We start from the raw sequence: 18522 nt of genomic DNA on the forward strand, positions 1-18522 counted from the left end.
AGGACGTGGAGAAGATGGAGTACACTAATAAGATGGTGGACCTAAAGAAGATGGAGGACATGGAGAAGATGGGGGACAGGGAGAAGATGGAAGACAGGGAGAAGATGGGGACGTGAAGAAGATGGAGGACATGGAGAAGATGGGGGACATGGAGAAGATGAAGTTTAGGGAGAAGACGAGGGACGTGGAGAAGATGGAGGAAAGAAAGGAGATGGGGGACATGGAGAAGATGGGGGACATGGACACCAGCTGAACTAACATTCTGTTAACCATCGTACAGACAGTGAAAATAACCTGAACGACCTACATCAGTTTTTAACAGGACAGCTCCGTCCAACCAGGGGACAGAGCAGAGGATTCTGGGAGAGAAGGAGAGGAGGTGTGGCTTTAATAAGCCCGGTGACATGGGGAGAACATGCTAACTCAGAGAGGCTCCCCCACCTTGGGGTTCAACAGTGACAGTGCTAACCACTGCTCCACCGTGCCGCCTGCTGTGACTTCCTGTGACTGATTAATGTCAGATTATAAATAAAGGTTTGAACGTGTCGCCGTCACTGAGCGGCGGCTGGAGGTCAGCGCCATCTGTCGGACTGAAGAAACTCCACCCACTGGCACGCTGACGTTGATGATTGACTTCCTGTTTGTCCGTCACAATGATGTATTAATGTATGTGTTTGTGTGTGTTTCAGACCTGCTGTTTGGAGTCCCAGGGAAATACACTGGAGTCAGTCACTACAACAGGAAGAGGGTGGTGACCTACACCATAACGGTGGTGCTGTCCAGATATGACGCCAGGTGAGTCACACCTGCACAGGAAATTAAAAAAGTGCATGTTCATCTGAATATGATTTATTTTGACTTTTGTCGTCATTTTTAACGTGAAGAGAATATTTAGTCCTCAGCGTGTGTGTGTGTGTGTGTGTGTGTGTGTGTGTATGTATGTATGTGTGTGTTCAGGGCTGATGTCACTGTGACATCATATAAAAGAAGCTGTCACCATGTTTATTCACTGTGTGACACGTTATAAATCAGCTGTCATGATGGTGGTGATGGTGGTGATGATGATGATGATGGTGATGAAGATGTGTCTCCTCCCCCTCAGCTTCCTGAGCAGCCTGCGGTCTCGTCTGAAGCAGCTCCACCCATCATCTAACTGCAGCCTGAGAGACGATCACATGGTTCATGTCCACTTCAAAGAGGAGATCGGCATCGCTGAGCTCATCCCTCTGGTCACCACCTACATCATCCTGTTTGCCTACATCTACTTCTCCACACGTCAGTCCTGCTCTGTCTGTCTGTCTGTCTGTCTTGCTCTGTCTGTCTGTGATCACACACACATCAATCTGTGACACCTGCTGATCTGTTCTGTACGACATCTATTGCACGTCTGTCCGTCCTGGAAGAGGGATCCCTCCTCAGTTGCTCTTCCTGAGGTTTCTACCATTTTTCCCCGTTAAAGGGTTTTTTGGGGAGTTTTTCCTGATCAGCTGTGAGGGTCCTAAGGACAGAGAGATGTTGTATGCTGTAAAGCCCTGTGAGGCAAATTGTGATTTGTGATATTGGGCTTTATCAATAAAATTGATTGATTGATGACACCCTCAGTATATCACACAGACACACACACACACACACACACACTCATGATGATGTTTACTGTTTATGTTAACAGCTGATATATTTAATGAACTGACTGAAGTCTTCATCATGTGACTCTCCTCCTCTTCCTCCTGCAGGGAAGATCGACATGGTGAAGTCAAAGTGGGGTCTGGCTCTGGCCGCTGTGGTCACCGTCCTCAGCTCTCTGCTCATGTCTGTGGGACTCTGCACGCTGTTTGGACTCACACCGACGCTCAACGGAGGGTACGGACGCTTGTCAGACCTTAGTCTGGTTTGGTTTGTTAGCAGGACTCTTAGAACAGGGCTGAGAGACGGGGACAGGTCTGAGGGACGGGGACAGGGCTGAGGGACGTCTGAGGGACGGGGACAGGGCTGAGGGACAGGGACAGGACTGAGGGACGGGGACATGGCTGAGAGATGTCTGAAGGACAGTAAGTAAGTAAATCTTTATTTATACAGCACCTTTCACAGCTATAAGTCACAAATTGCTTCACAATAAATATACAAACAGTTAATAGAAAACACAGCAAGTACAAACAGCAAAAGATACAGTGCAACCTAAACAACAATCTATTGTCCAAACGCCTGCCTAAAAAGGTGTGTCTTCAATTGCATCTTAAAAATATGGACAGAGGCTAAGTATCTCAGGTCCAAGGGCAAGGAGTCCCAAAGCTTTGGGGCCACGGATTGAAAAGCTCGGTCACCTCGAGTTTTCACCCTTGTCCGAGGCACAGCCAGGAGCCCCTGGTTAGAAGACCTCAGTGACCGGTTGGAGATGTAAGGGTTGAGGAGCTCGCAGGTGTAAGTGGGGGCTACTTTGTGGAGTTACTGTTACTTTGGAATTTAAAGTGAACAGGAAGCCAGTGCAGGGACGCCAGGATGGGGGTGATATGGCAAGACTTATGTGACCGAGTGAGCAACCTGGCAGCGGCATTTTGGACGAGTTGTAAACGGTCCAGAGATGTTTTACCGAGGCAGGTGAATAGTGGATTGCAGTAGTCAAGCCAGGATGAAATAAATACATGGATGGCCATTTCCAGTTCTGAGTGTGAGACGATGGACCTGAGTTTTACAAGGTTTCTGAGGTGGAAGAAGCATGAGCGGGACAGAGAATTAACATGTTTTTCAAACAACATGTTTTGGTCAAAAATTACTCCAAGGTTCCTGAGGTCAGATCTGATGTTAGGTGCCAGTGACCTCATGTGGTTGACCACCGTAGAGACCATAGAGTCATCCGCAGTAATAAGAACCTCAGTCTTGTCTGCGTTTAGTTGGAGGAAGTTGTTGACCATCCAGATCTTGATAGCAGACATTAATGGAGTGAGCTGATTTCATCAGTTATCTGGTTTAAATGACAGGTATAGTTGGATGTCATCTGCATAACAATGATAGGAAACGTCTTTGAAATTACTGATGATGCGGCCAAGGGGACAGACACAAAAGGGGTAACAGCCACTGAGAAGCTTCTCTCACTGAGGTAGGAGGCGAACCACTTTAAAGCACTTCAACCTGCTCACTAGCTCAGCAATGTCCTGCAGAGTGATAGAGGGGAAACTGCTTAGAGAAACCTGCCTGGGTGGACAGGTTGGAGGGGAGGCATTGGAGGGGGTGATACTAGCCCTAACAGCAACAACCTTATTCACAAAAAAGACAAAAAATTATTACAATCCTGATTGGAGGAAACAGAGACTGAGGGGAGTGGAGGACTGATAATGTTATTAATAGTCTGGAATAAGACTCTGGGGTTTCGCCTGCTGGATGTGATCAGGTTAGCAAAACAAGCAGCCCTTGCGTTTTTAATCAGCGCATTGAGCTCTGTTAACAGATGTTTGAGATCGAGACGGTGGACCTGGAGTTTGGTTGTTTTCCAAAGCCATTCTATTTTTTAACATTTGCGTTTGTGGCTGTGGATCTGGTTATTTACCCAAGGAGAGGAGTTAACAGGTCTGATGGTACGGGTAACTGTGAGGGCTATTTCATCTAAAATTGTAGAGCAGTGGGAGTTGAAAGCATGCACGAGACACTCTACGTCCACATGAGGTGAATAAGCTTGGCCTGCACGGCAGTCAAAAGCATCAGAAAATTTTCCCGCCAAGAGACTGTTAAGGATGCATGAACTTTTTGCTTGCTTCCCTGGTGAAACATCAGCATCAAGTCATAGATTGAATAGAACACTTTTGTGGTCAGTTACAAGCAAATCTTCAGTACTGACATCCGTGACATTCAAACCAAAAGTGAAAACCAGATCCAGAGTGTTACCCTTAATGTGTGTGGGACCAGATATATGCTGTTTCAGGTTAAATGACTCTGTGATATTTAGAAACTTTGCAGCGAAGCTGTTAATGTTATCATTTACATTTATGTTAAAGTCATCAACCAGGAGGATTCTTTCATAATGAATGATAGATTATAAAAACTCACTAAAATCAGACAGAAAAGCACCATTTATGTCTGGGGGGGCGATAAATTACACAACAATAAAATCGGTTGGAGCGACCAATTTTGGTCATCAAAACTTCAAACGTCGAAAAAGATCCAGTGCTCAACTTGCAGGTAGTAAAACAGTCTCTGTGGACTAGCTCCCCACCACGTCCCGAGGCCCGCGGGGCACAGGAGAAAGAGCAGTTTGGAGGACAAAGTTCAATCACTGAAACAGATTCCTGCTCTTTCTGCCAGGTCTCTGTTATCAGCAGGCAGTCCAAACCCTTGACAACAAAGAAATCATTCAAAATAAATGATTTATTGGCTATTGATCAGGCGTTCAATAATGCGAAACAGATGCATGTGTGCATGTCAAGAGTAGCAGTGCAATTAAGAGGGAATAAGTTCTGATAGCATCTGGGAATATTGTGAGGCTTCACTGGATACGGTCTATCGGTAATTAAAACAGGAATGTTTGTGGAACAGAAGACGTAATTTGTGGAGGCAGTATGAGAAGGGCCGGGTTTTGTAGGATGACTTAGATACAACCCAGGAACAGTGCTATTGCACTTGGAGCTATCTGTAGACATTAGTGGCAGTTGCAGTTGGCGCCTGTAGGGGGGGTGGTTCCGGGAGGCAGTACTCACAGAGCTCACAGAGGGCATCGTAGTTTAAGAAGAAGAAGAAAGCGCTGAGGAGGGGGTGTAGCATGTAAACAGTTACGCGTGTGTGTGTGTGCGCCATGCCGTGTACAGTGTACTGTATGTTGACTGCAAGCATGCGGCTACCTAATTTACTCAGGTGCAGTCCGTCCTGCCGATAGAAAGAGGGACGATTACAAAATAAGTTAAAGTTGTCGACAAAATTAAAATCAAGGGTACTGCAGGCGTTCCGGATCCAAGAATGGAGGGAGAGGAGTTTGCTGTGGGAAGAGGCCCACTAATGAAGATTGACTTCCCCCAGTCTTTCAGAGTGGTGAACGGACTGTTAAAGTCCTTCTTCAGCAGTTCAGACTGACACCGGACAACATCATTCGTATGTGCAAAATGACGCATTTGATGGAGTCTGGAAAAGATTCGAGTAAATTTGGGAGTTTGTCTATGATTTTTGAGACAGTGGCTCCTGGAAAACATAAGTGGTGGCGTTAAAAAAGCGGATATTTCTCAGTGTGGAGTCCCCCACTATGGTAGTAGCTGGGGGGAAAAAATGGACCAGGAGGGGGAGGCGAGCTTCGTTGCTCCATGGGGAGTGCCAGTGAAGAGTGTGGCGGGGAGACAACTGTGGCTGCGGGCTCGGCAGGGAAGTCCACTGGAGCTGGAACTGAGGAAGCCAGCCTGGATGTAATGGAGTAATGTGTGGTGACGTAGTAAGCTTGTTGTATTAGTCAGGAGGCTTCTTTCTCTAGTTTTTAGCAGTTCTTTTGAGCCACAAATGGAACCTTACACGCGAAGACTCCAAAAGGAGTCTGCGGCGGTGTGTAGTCACAGATCAGGCAAAGATTTAGGTTCTGCAGAAAGTGACACTTAACGGCGCCAAAGTGATGGAGGATGCCAGAGAGCAGTAGCGCCTGACTTCCGGTTCCTGGTGTGTGTTGAGGGAGTAGCAAACAAACTGGCCTGAGGGACGGGGACAGGTCTGAGGAAGTTTGGAGGAAATGATGTAACCTTTAGTTCAGAGTTCAGAGAGACAGGAAGTGAGTTAACAACGGTCTGTAAACGTGTGGTGGAAATCTGTAAAGGTCATTTCATGTTCCTCATGAGGACGCAGCACGTAATTGGCTGATTTCGGCCTTGTTAACGTCCCTCAGCCTATCAGCAGATATGATGACATCACATCAGGTGAGGAAGAGGACGGTGAGGCTCTGACAGCTGGACGCCAGCGGGGACACGTCATGTCATATTCAGTGACTCAGGACACAGCTCTGACGTCACATCTCTGTGAGTCTGACGTGATGAATGTCTTCACTGTCCTGACTGTCCCAACCTCTGATGAGGTCCCGGCCCGACCCGGCTTGGGCCTGCGGGCTCGGGCAGAGAATCTAAGCTCTACCCCTGATGGGTCACCTGTTGGGTTGCCTGATGAGTCACCTGTTGGGTCACCTGATGTGTCACCTGTTGGGTCACCTGTTGGGTCACCTGATGTGTCACCTGTTGGGTAACCTGATGTGTCACCTGTTGGGTCGCCTGATGTGTCACCTGATGTGTCACCTGTTGGGTCGCCTGATGTGTCACCTGATGTGTCACCTGTTGGGTCACCTGATGTGTCACCTGTTGGGTCACCTGATGTGTCACCTGATGGGTCACCTGATAGGTCACCTGATGTGTCACCTGTTGGGTCGCCTGATGTGTCACCTGATGTGTCACCTGATAGGTCACCTGATGGGTCACCTGTTGGGTCACCTGATGTGTCGCCTGATGGGTCACCTGATGTGTCACCTGATGTCACCTGTTGGGTCACCTGATGGGTCACCTGATGGGTCACCTGATAGGTCACCTGATGTGTCACCTGTTGGGTCACCTGATGTGTCACCTGATGTGTCACCTGTTGGGTCACCTGATGGGTCACCTGATGTGTCACCTGTTGGGTCACCTGATAGGTCACCTGATGTGTCACCTGTTGGGTCGCCTGATGTGTCACCTGATGGGTCACCTTATAGGTCACCTGATGGGTCACCTGATGTGTCACCTGATGGGTCACCTGATGGGTCACCTGATGTGTCACCTGATGGGTCACCTGATGATGTGTCACCTGATGTGTCACCTGATGGGTCGCCTGATGGGTCACCTGATGTGTCACCTGATGTGTCACCTGATGGGTCACCTGATGGGTCACCTGATGTGTCACCTGATAGGTCACCTGATGGGTCGTGTAATCAGCTCTTATGTAGACACATCAGATTTCAGTCAGAGACTCGTCCTCACCTGAGACCGTCTCTGATCAGGAGTCCAGACTGTCTCGTGTCTATGGAGACATGTCTCATCATCAGGTCCAGCATGTCCCCTCAGTCTCAGCTCACTTCCTAATGTCTGTCTCTCTGTCCGTCCATCTGTCTGTCTGCAGGGAGATCTTTCCGTACCTGGTGGTGGTCATTGGTCTGGAGAACGTCCTGGTCCTCACCAAGTCTGTGGTGTCCACACCCGTTGACCTGGAGGTCAAACTACGCATCGCTCAGGGTGAGAGGACACACACAGAGCACAAACAGAGGACACATGGAGGACACACAGAGGACACATAGCACACACAGAGCACACACAGAGGACTCACAGAGCACACACAGAGGACACATAGCACACACAGAGCACACACAGAGGACTCACAGAGCACACACATAGCACACACAGAACACACTTTAGAGAACACACTGAGCACACACAGAGGACACACAGAGCACACACTGAGCACACACAGAGGACTCACAGAGCACACACTGAACACACACAGAGGACACACTGAACACACACAGAGGACTCACAGAGCACACACTGAACACACACTGAGCACACACAGAGCACACACAGAGCACACACAGAGGACTCACAGAGCACACACAGAGGACACACAGAGGACTCACAGAGCACACACAGAGGACACACAGAGCACACACAGGACACAGTGAGCACACACAGAGGACTCACAGAGGACACACAGAGGACTCACAGAGGACTCACAGAGCACACGGAGGACACACAGAGGACACAGAGCACACACAGAGAACACACAGAGCACACACACAGAGGACACATAGAGCACACACAGAGGACACACAGAGCACACACAGAGGACACACTGAGCACACACAGAGAGGACACACTGAGCACACACACAGAGGACACACTGAGCACACACAGAGGACACACAGAGCACACACAGAGGACACACTGAGCACACACAGAGAGGACACACTGAGCACACACAGAGAGGACACACTGAGCACACACAGAGAGGACACATAGAGCACACAGAGGACTCACAGAGGACACACAGAGCACTCACAGAGGACACACAGAGGACACACAGAGCACTCACAGAGGACTCACAGAGGACACACAGAGCACTCACAGAGGACACACAGAGGACTCACAGAGCACTCACAGAGGACACACAGAGGACACACAGAGCACTCACAGAGGACACACAGAGCACTCACAGAGGACTCACAGAGGACACACAGAGCACTCACAGAGGACACACAGAGGACACACAGAGCACTCACAGAGGACACACAGAGGACACACAGAGCACTCACAGAGGACACACAGAGGACACACAGAGCACTCACAGAGGACTCACAGAGGACACACAGAGGACTCACAGAGGACACACAGAGCACACAGTGTCTCTTCTGTACAGTTATAAATCTGATGGTGTGTGTCATTCAACCGTTAATGTTGTGTTTGTCCTGCAGGTCTCAGTAATGAGAGCTGGTCCATCATGAAGAACATGGCCACCGAACTCTGCATCATCCTCATCGGATACTTCACCCTGGTCCCTGCTATCCAGGTAACACACCCAGACTTCATGTGTTCATACATCATGTGGTCATACATCGAACTTCATGTGTTCATACATCATGTGCTCATCACTGAGACATCTGTGTGCAATATTATTTGTGAACGTTCAGTGCAATCTGATGGTTATTCCAGACACCACAGTAATTTGTAGTCTATTGATGTTCATGGACGTATGTAAATCGTATGTTTGTGATTTAACGTGTTTACAGCCACCAGACACTGAATGTCCAACACAAATTTCCTCCTTGAGAACAATAAAGTTTATTCTGATTCTGATTTTGACATTGTGTGTTTATCAACATGATGATCGTCCGTCTGTCAACATATTCTGTCCAAAAAACTGACGTTTCTCCTCATAACAAACTGTAGCATGTTAGCAGTTAGCACTGTTATTATATGTCAGTCAGAGATGCTAACCTGTGTAGCATGTTAGCAGTTAGCACAGTTATTATACTGCAGTCAGAGATGCTAACCTATGTAGCATGTCAGCAGTTAGCACTGTTATTATATGTCAGTCAGAGATGCTAACCTATGTAGCATGTTAGCAGTTTGCACAGTTATTATACTGCAGTCAGTGATGCTAACCTGTGTAGCATGTTAGCAGTTAGCACACTGATTATACTGTAGACAGAGATACTAACCTATGTAGCATGTTAGCAGTTTGCACACTGTTATTATACTGCAGTCAGAGATGCTAACATGTGTAGTATGTTAGCAGGGACAGATGCTGGCAGATTTAGCATGTTAGCAGGAACAGGTGCTTACAGATTTAGCATGATGCTAACCCGTGCTGTGTGTGTCTAACAGGAGTTCTGCCTGTTCGCCGTGGTCGGTCTGGTCTCTGACTTCTTCCTGCAGATGTTCTTCTTCACCACAGTTCTGTCGATTGACATCAGACGGATGGAGGTGAGCACACACACACACACACACACACACACACACACACAGCTCAGATAAAGAGCAGATGTTAGATGTAACATATGTGGTTAATAAAACTGTCAATCATTTTAGTCATCAGCTCATTTTTTTTACCCCCCAACCCTTGCGTCAAAACCTTTCTGTTCACTCTCTCTCAGCTGGCTGATTTGAACCGCCGCCTGCCAGCTGAAGCAGGACTTCCACCGCCCAAGCCTGGTCCGCTGCGTCCACGTGAGGTGCCCCCTCCCCCGCGGCCCTCCCCCCACACCATTACCCTGCAGACCCCCACCTTCAGGAACCTGAGGCTCCCCAAGAGGCTGCGTGTCGTCTACTTCCTGGCACGCACACGCCTCGCTCAGCGCATCATCATGGTGAGATGCCGTGACCTCACTCTGTGTGTATAGTGTGTATCCTGTACAGTGTGTGTGTGTTTGTTGTGACAGCAGGTGGAGGAGTGATGAGCGACACCTGATGATGTAACAGTGTGATGTCATGTGTGATGAGATGAATGTAAATATGAACATAAAGGAACACACTGTTCTTCATCCTCTGACGACTTGCGTGTTTCAGGTTGGCACAGTGATCTGGATCGGCATCCTGGTCTACACGGACCCTGCAGGAATACGCACCTACCTGGCAGCACAGGTGTCTGAGCAAAGCCCTCTGGGAGATCCTGGGGGAGGCGGCCTGGCTCCTCACCTGGGCGTGGCCCCCGTCTTCCGTGGAGGCGATCCTACCAGCACCCTCAGCATCCACCCTGCACCGGATCCGACCCCCTTACCTGAGAACCAATCACAGGGCCACCACAGCGCTGCCAGGGCAGGGCCCCTCCCCCAGGCCCCACCCCCCGCGGTGCCTCAAATTACCTGGGGAGCCGAGGATGAGGAGGGCTGGAGGAGGCTGTCCTTCAGACACTGGCCGTCACTCTTCAGTTACTACAACATCACGTTAGCCAAAAGGTGAGCTGAACCTGAGTCCGTCTGTCCGAGGTCATCACGCCGCTGACTCAAGGTTGATGTTAGATTAATCTCTAACTAACCACTATCTAACCACTAACTAGCCTCTAACTAACCACTATCTAACCACTAATTAGTCTCTAACTAACCACTAATTAACCTCTAACTAACCACTAATTAATCTCTAACTAACCACTGACTAACAGCTTATTTATAAATAAATAAAAACACTGTTAGCAAGTGTTAGCTCCCATCAGCGGTTCACAGTGTGATGAACTGGGGAGCAGAAAAATGAGCCAACACACAGAGCTGGTTGAATTATTCTGGTTGACTGTGTAACAGTTAACCATTAAAACAGGCTTTAGATAAAGACGTACCCGACGCATCTCCACTTCCTCCCACTGTAGAATATCCCTGTATGGTCGCCGCCATCCTGCCCTGGTGACATCACTTAGCCTGTGCAGGTGTGTGGGTGGGACCTTGACACCAAAGCTCCACCCACCTGCCCAACCCAATCAATCAATGGTCAAGCCACGCCCCCCTTTTGTATTTATTAGTGATCAGAAAAACAAACACAAACCTCAAGAATGACCTGCAGTGACAGGAAACGTCTTAAGTCCAGTGAAAAAAAATATAATGTTCCTGCTGATCTGTGGTCACGTTGTCAAGTGTTTGTAACGTCTGTGAACATGATGACTGTCATCTTGTTTCAGGTACATCAGCATCCTGCCCGTCATTCCCGTCACCGTTCACCTGAGTCCTCAGGAGGCCATTGAGACGCGTCACCCTCAGGACACCAGACACCCGCCGCCATCCATCCCCAAAGTCTCTGCAGACCTCCAGACGGACCTCACACTCTACAAGTCAGTATCCACACGCATCCCTCAGGACAGGAAGTGAATTTGTTTGTCTGAGATAAAGACCATACTGACATGTGTCATCATTAGTTATCTGTGACAGTCACATAAAGTGATGTCACACAGTGTCATGAAAACTTTTCAGCCCCTTAGACATTTGTCTTTAACCTGCTGGTGACGTGTTCATGTCGTCCTCCAGCAGAGGACTTGATATTCGTCAGTGTGTCCTCAGCAGTGTCCTGAGCTGTGTCCTCAGCAAGGAGACGTCTCTCTGGACCTCTGGTGTCTCCACCGGGCTGTGGTTGAACTTAACACTGAAATATTTAGTTTAAGTGTGTTTACGTGGAGGTGGAGCAGTGAAGTAGATCTGAGTGTGGAGGTCTGAGGGTGGAGATCTGAGGGTGGAGGTAAGTAAGTAAATTTATTTATATAGCACTTCTCACAGAGAGGACTCACAATGTGCTTCACAAGATAAAATACAAAAAAAATACAATAACAGAAACAATGCGAAATACAAAAAAACAAAAAGTAAATTGCAGCGAAATACAGAGATGATACAATGGACAATTAATGGAACGCAAGCCTAAACAGATGTGTTTTTAACTGCTTTTTAAAAATGTCCACGGAAGAGGCCGCTCTCAGCTCATGAGGTAGTGCATTCCACCATTTCGGTGCAGCAGCCTTAAAGGCTCTATCACCTTTGGTCTTTAATCTTGTGTGAGGGACAGTAAGTAGGTGGCCTTCAGCGGACCGCAGAGACCTGACAGGACAGTGAAAGGACACCAGATCCGTCAAGTATGCAGGTGCTTGACCATGGAGGGCTCTGTAAGTGATGGTTAGAATCTTGTGCTGGATCCTGAAATTAACAGGGAGCCAGTGCAGGGATGCCAGGACTGGAGTGATGTGAGTGAACTTATGGACAGAAGCCTGGTGGCAGCGTTCTGGACCAGCTGGAGGCGGTCTAATGAAGTTTTATTTAGACAGGTGAAAAGAGAATTACAGTAATCCAGACGTGAGGAAATAAAAGCATGGATGATCATTTCTAGCTCGGAATAAGTTCACATGGATCTGAGTTTGGAAATGTTTTTGAGGTGGAAAAAGCAGGAGCGAGTGACAGTTTTGATATGGTCATCAAAGAGCATGGCCTGATCAAATGTGACCCCAAGGTTTCTCAACTTGAGGCGCACATTTGCACTGAGGGACCCTAAGCAGCTGGCCACTGTAGATGCTGAGGCATCAGGTGCAATAATTAAAATCTCAGTTTTAGCTGCATTCAACTGAAGGGAGTTAGAAGACATCCGGTCCTTAATTACATTCATACAATCGTACAGTGAGTTAGTTCCATCGGTCCTATCAGGGTTAAAAGAAAAATATAACTGGAGGTCATCTGCATACATATGGTATGAGATACCTTCAAAATTGCTGATGACATCTCTGAGAGGGAGCATGTATAGCGTAAAGAGGATAGGCCCAAGCACTGAACCTTGGGGCACCCCACAAGAAAGGGGGGCAAACTCTGATTTATGAGGGCCACGCTTGCAGAAAACAGACTGCTAAAATCGCTCTTTAGCAGCTCAGACTGACCCCGGACCACGTCGTTGGTTCCGATGTGCAAGATCAGACGTTTAATGGAGTGTGGAAATGATTGCAGTAGGTCTGGGAGTTTATCTCTGATTTTTGTGACAGTGGCTCCTGGAAAACAGTGGGTGGTGGAATTAAAAAAGCGAATGTTCCTGGTTATGGAGTCACCCACTATGGCGGTGGCTGGGGGGAAAAATGGCCGAGGACGAGGGAGCGAGCGCCGCTGCTCTGTGGGGACTGTTTGCGGAGTGTGCGGAGAGGTCACAGCCTCAGCGGTGGCTGGGGGCTTACACAATCCTTCACGGCATGGAAGACCGCCGGAGCGTCTCGCCCTGAGAGCAGCCTCCTTCACGATCCTGCGCCTGGAGGAGGAGGTCGCAGACTTGAATGGGGGTCCCGAAACAGACCCCACAACCCCCTGGACTGCTGGCAGTGAATCAGTCGAAGGGCAAACAGGAGGGGAATGGACAGTTTGCAGCAGAGGGAATTCTTCAACAGGGAATTCCTCAACACTCAAGATGTTATATCTGTTCTCCAGTTAGAGCTCACAAGGTGGAGCATGTATCGGGCTGGACCTCGCTCGCTTTTTTCCATGTACTGTGGACCATGGCTCTTGGTTGGGAGTGGAGTTGTTAGTTCTGAACCTCGGATTTGGACTGAAGGTGAAAGTAGCTAAAGTTGCACTGCTGCTTGCCCATTTAGGCTTGGCCCCCAGCAGCAGCCACGGGTCCTCCGCCAGAGGACGTGGGGCTGTAGCTGAGGAGGCCGGTCTGGATGTCGCTGTGGCAGCTGGATCATCAGCTCGGAGCTGAGGAGCCGAGGCTGACCGCTCAGCTGGGGCCAAGCCAGTGGGGCTGGGATCTGCTGAGCGACAACGGAGTCAAGCCGCGCCTCTTCATCCCTAATCCAGTAGAGGTTTGAAATGCGCTGCTCCAGCTCCGCGATCTTCTGGGTTTTGTGGATACAGCTGTCACAGTGGTGTGGAGAGGTGAGTGGAGCCATGGGGGACAGATGGGGTAGCCAAGGAAGCAGAAAACAAACTCCGGCAGCAACGGTGTAATGCGTAATGACGTGATTATATTCTCCAGAAAGCTACATTTTCAAGGGTTTTTTTTTTTTTTTTTTTTTTTAAAGCAGTTGGTATGAGCCACAGTAAAAACTTAAAAACTTACAAACTTACGCGCGGGGACTCCAAAAGTGTGTTGACTCAGATCAGGGTGGGTTGGGGTCCGGTAGAAAGCGGGACTTACCGGCACGTAGAGGTGAATTAGTGTCCAGGAGAAATCAGTGAGTTTCGCTATGTAGCTGCAGTCACTCTGGTGTCCAGAAAATGGCACAGAAGGTGTAAAAAGGCTTCTGGGGTGGCCGAAGTGTTCACGGGGACTTTGACTCTCACTGTGCGTTCACACCGGACGCGAGTGAAGCGAATTGCACGCGCGTGACGCGAGTAACGCGCCGCCCGTAACGCCCGAGTTTCGACGCCTGACCATTTTGTTCATTCGCGTCATCCGCGCGAGTAGCGGGAATGACGGAGCTAAGCTAACCGGAGCTAAGCTAGTGCTAACGTTCATAGTACAACCATTCTGCAAACTAATTAAACACACATATTTACAGAACTTACCAAGTCGACCAGTCTCCTCGGCAACTTTCACCCAAGCCTGCTCCTTTTTGTTGCGGTCTCTGTAGAGTAGACACGTAGTATCATATAGCTCCGGGTACCGCACACCGCAATGATAAGTTTCTCCTTCATCTCGGCATCAACAACGGGACGTCGGGGCGTCAAGACGTCACTGACGACCATGGCAAGATAACCACCATCGCTGCTTTGTTGTTTACCTCCTCTGGAAGTCCCAGAAGCGTCGGAGGGCCAAACGCTGTTGTTTTTGGGTTCACCCTATCCTGCAGAAGCGCATCCAGCTCGGCGAGTTTCACCACCTCCTCCAGGAACTCCGTCTGGATGATAGCCGCTTTCAGCGGTACTTCAGGCTGACTGGCCCAGTTTGAGGACCTGTTGGCGAGGGTTGGCGCCAGGATCTCCCGGCAGGACACCAATTACAGCCGCTCCATTTCAGCTGCGGAGCGCCTGTCCATCTGTCTCCGGTGAGTAGCAGTTTATTGTTGTTGACACACGCCAGTGACGTCGGGAGAATCTCAATGCTGATTGGCTTTCGCGGTACAGAGTCATGCGAATTCGCCTCAAAAGTTCAATATTTTCAACTCGAGCGATGAGGCGTTGGACGCGAATTTCGCGTCTATCGCGTCCATCGCGTCGCGCTAAACGCGTCCATCGCGCCGCCCAGCGCGAATTCGCGTCTAATCGCGTCTTTGCATTGACTTTGTATGTAATCTTGACGCGCGAATTCGCGTCCAGTGTGAATGCACAGTCAGGCAGGCAGTACCATTGTAGTTAATCCAGTTGTAGAGCAGAGAACTAGACTAGATTATTGCTAAAAGTTAGCGAAACTCTGATGAAGTTTGGGATGCGGCTGTGTCACCAGTCACCCGTGTCCAAAAAGCTCAAAATCCGCCGATCAAAGCACGAGATCGGCCATCCAGCCAAACGAACAGACTTTAAACAAATTAAATCATTAAAAGTAGTTCATTAGACTTGGCATAAAACGGGTTTAAAGTTATAAATTAAGAGCCGAGGTGACGGAGGACGCCGACTCAAGCAGGAAGCGGAAGGCGGCAAAACTCTGTGTGATGAGGTCTGAGTGATACGGTCACAGAGATGTTCCACAGGTTTCAGACTCTGAGCTGAGAACAGTGACAGATTGTTCTTTGTGTTGCTGTGAGACACTGACGACCCTTGACCTTTGAGGTCAGCCTGCAGGTGGATCAGAGGGTTAAATGTTTGGAGCGGTGTATCGAATGCATCACTGTGACGTCACGCTGACAACAACAGTCGGGTAGAAAACAGGATGTCACAGTTTTAGAGAGCATGTGTTGTTACTTTCAGCTGTAAAGATATTTATAGTTACAGACGGTGGTCCAACCTGTCTGTCGTTTCTGCTGTCATTAATTTATTTATAGTTACAGACGATGGTCCGACCCGTCTGTTGTCTCTGCCGTCATTAATTTATTAATAGTTACAGACGGTGTTCTAACCCGTCTATTGTCTTTGGCGCCATTAATTTATTTACAGTTACAGACGATGGTCCGACCCATCTGTTGTCTCTGCCGTCATTAATTTATTAATAGTTACAGACGGTGTTCCAACCCGTCTATTGTCTTTGGCGCCATTAATTTATTTATAGTTACAGACGATGGTCCGACCCGTCTGTTGTCTCTGCCGTCATTAATTTATTAATAGTTACAGACGGTGTTCCAACCCGTCTATTGTCTTTGGCGCCATTAATTTATTTATAGTTACAGATGATGGTCCGACCTGTCTGTTGTCTCTGCTGTCATTAATTTATTTATAGTTAAAGATGATGATCCGACGTGTGTGTTGTCTCTGCTTTATTGATAGTTTCTTTCTGTGATAAATCAGATCAAATCTACAGATGCTCAGATTCGTCCTGCTGCAGACGAAGTCGCAACAAAATGTGTTAAAGCAATTAAAAAAATCAGCATCTGTGCAAGTGTCACTGTATTTATACCAACACCTCAGTGATTCTCAGCTCTGTTATAACAGCTTCAGTTGGATCAGCTGTGAGGGTCCTAAGGACAGAGGGATGTCGTATGCTGTGAAGTCCTGTGAGGCAAATTGTGATTTGTGATATTGGGCTTTATAAATAAAATTGATTGATTGGATCAGTTGGACCAGGTGGATCTGTTGGATCTGTTGGATCAAGTGGATCAGGTGGATCTGGTGGATCAGTTGGATCAGTTGGATCAGGTGGATCAGGTGGACCAGGTGGATCAGGTGGATCAGGTGGATCTGTTGGATCTGTTGGATCTGTTGGATCAGGAGGATCAGGTGGATCTGGTGGATCAGGAGGATCAGTTGGATCTGGTGGATCTGGTGGATCCGGAGGATCATGTGGAATAGGTGGATCTGTTGGATCAGGAGGATCAGTTGGATCTGGTGGATCTGGTGGATCTGTTGGATCTGGTGGATCCGGAGGATCATGTGGAATAGGTGGATCTGTTGGATCAGGAGGATCAGTTGTTGAATCTGTTGGATCTGTTGGGACACAGTGGGATATGTGGAACTACACAGACCAGCATACATTACAGACGATAGACATGACCATAAACAACATAAATTTAATAACCATACATATAAAAAGAATTGATATAAAAATAAATAAAAACAATTAATGTTAAAACATAAATATAAAAACATTAATATAAAAAACAATTAATATAAAAAGCATCTATATGAAAACATAAATATAAAAATCTTAAACATAAAAAGGTAGTCAAAAACCTAAATATAAAAACAATAAATAAAAAACATGAATATAAAAACAATGAATACAAAAACAATCAATATAAAAACATGAATATAGAAAAATGATTATATAAAACAATAAATATAAAAAACAAATATAAAAACAATAAATATAAAAACACAAATATAAAAACGTGAATATAGAAACAATAAATGAAAAAACATGAATATAGAAACAATAAATATTAAACAGATAATTAAAGCAGTGAGAAGAATTAATGATGGCACATATTCAGGATTCTCTCCTCAGATATTTTCACACAAGTCTTAGAGCTAAAAAAAAAAAAAAAAAAATCAGGAATGTGGAGATGCAAATTTTAACTGAACTATAACAATGTCTGACCCCCCTTGGTATTGGGACAGAGGGGTGTGGCCTACCCCCTATTTGGAAAAAAAAAGCACTCAGTGCAGATGTGACCAATATTACACAAATATGTAAAACAGGTCGAAGTGAGTGTGTTCCACTCACTAAAATGTTGATCAAAGACTCCGTCCAAACTTAGCATTTAACTTGTGTAAATATGTGACAAGTCAAGGTATAGAATTGTTATTCTACACTGAACAAAAATATAAACGCAACACTTTCATTCTTGCTCCCATTTTTCATGAGCTGAACTCAAAGATCTAAAACATTTTCTATACACACAAAAGACCATTTCTCACAAATATTGTTCACAAATCTGTCTCAATCTGTGTTAGTGAGCACTTCTCCTTTGCCGAGATAATCCATTCCACCTCACAGGTGTGGCATATCAAGATGCTGATTAGACAGCATGATTATTGCACAGGTGTGCCTTAGGCTGGCCACAATAAAACACCACTCTGAAATGTGCAGTTTTATCACACAGCACAATGCCACAGATGTCGCAAGTTTTGAGGGAGCGTGCAACTGGCATGCTGACTGCAGGAATGTCCACCAGAGCTGTTGCCCGTGAATTGAATGTTCATTTCTCTACCATAAGCCGTCTCCAAAGGCGTTTCAGACAATTTGGCAGTACATCCAACCGGCCTCACAACCACAGACCACGTGTAACCACACCAGCCCAGGACCTCCACATCCAGCATGTTCACCTCCAAGATCGTCTGAGACCAGCCACCCGGACAGCTGCTGCAACAATCGGTTTGCATAACCAAAGAATTTCTGCACAAACTGTCAGAAACCATCTCAGGGAAGCTCATCTGCATGCTCGTCGTCCTCATCGGGGTCTCGACCTGACTGCAGGTCGTCGTCGTAACCGACTTGAGTGGGCAAATGCTCACAT

The 18522-nt window shown here is 47.4% G+C and overlaps 1 protein-coding gene across 2 annotated transcripts in view; it reads left to right on the top strand.

Annotated features, from left to right (window-relative positions):
• Nucleotides 1-18522, top strand: part of LOC125893421 (SREBF chaperone) — an 86791-nt gene that overhangs the window by 50177 nt on the left and 18092 nt on the right. For both annotated transcript variants that reach the window (XM_049584086.1, XM_049584087.1), the window contains 9 exons: nucleotides 690-795; nucleotides 1103-1275; nucleotides 1734-1860; nucleotides 7099-7211; nucleotides 8444-8538; nucleotides 9357-9455; nucleotides 9626-9838; nucleotides 10038-10426; nucleotides 11137-11286. In XM_049584086.1, coding sequence (XP_049440043.1) covers nucleotides 690-795; nucleotides 1103-1275; nucleotides 1734-1860; nucleotides 7099-7211; nucleotides 8444-8538; nucleotides 9357-9455; nucleotides 9626-9838; nucleotides 10038-10426; nucleotides 11137-11286 — 1465 coding nt within the window. The remainder of the gene's footprint in view (nucleotides 1-689; nucleotides 796-1102; nucleotides 1276-1733; nucleotides 1861-7098; nucleotides 7212-8443; nucleotides 8539-9356; nucleotides 9456-9625; nucleotides 9839-10037; nucleotides 10427-11136; nucleotides 11287-18522) is intronic.

This window comes from Epinephelus fuscoguttatus, linkage group LG8, assembly GCF_011397635.1.
Source record: "Epinephelus fuscoguttatus linkage group LG8, E.fuscoguttatus.final_Chr_v1".
NCBI lineage: Eukaryota > Metazoa > Chordata > Actinopteri > Perciformes > Serranidae > Epinephelus > Epinephelus fuscoguttatus.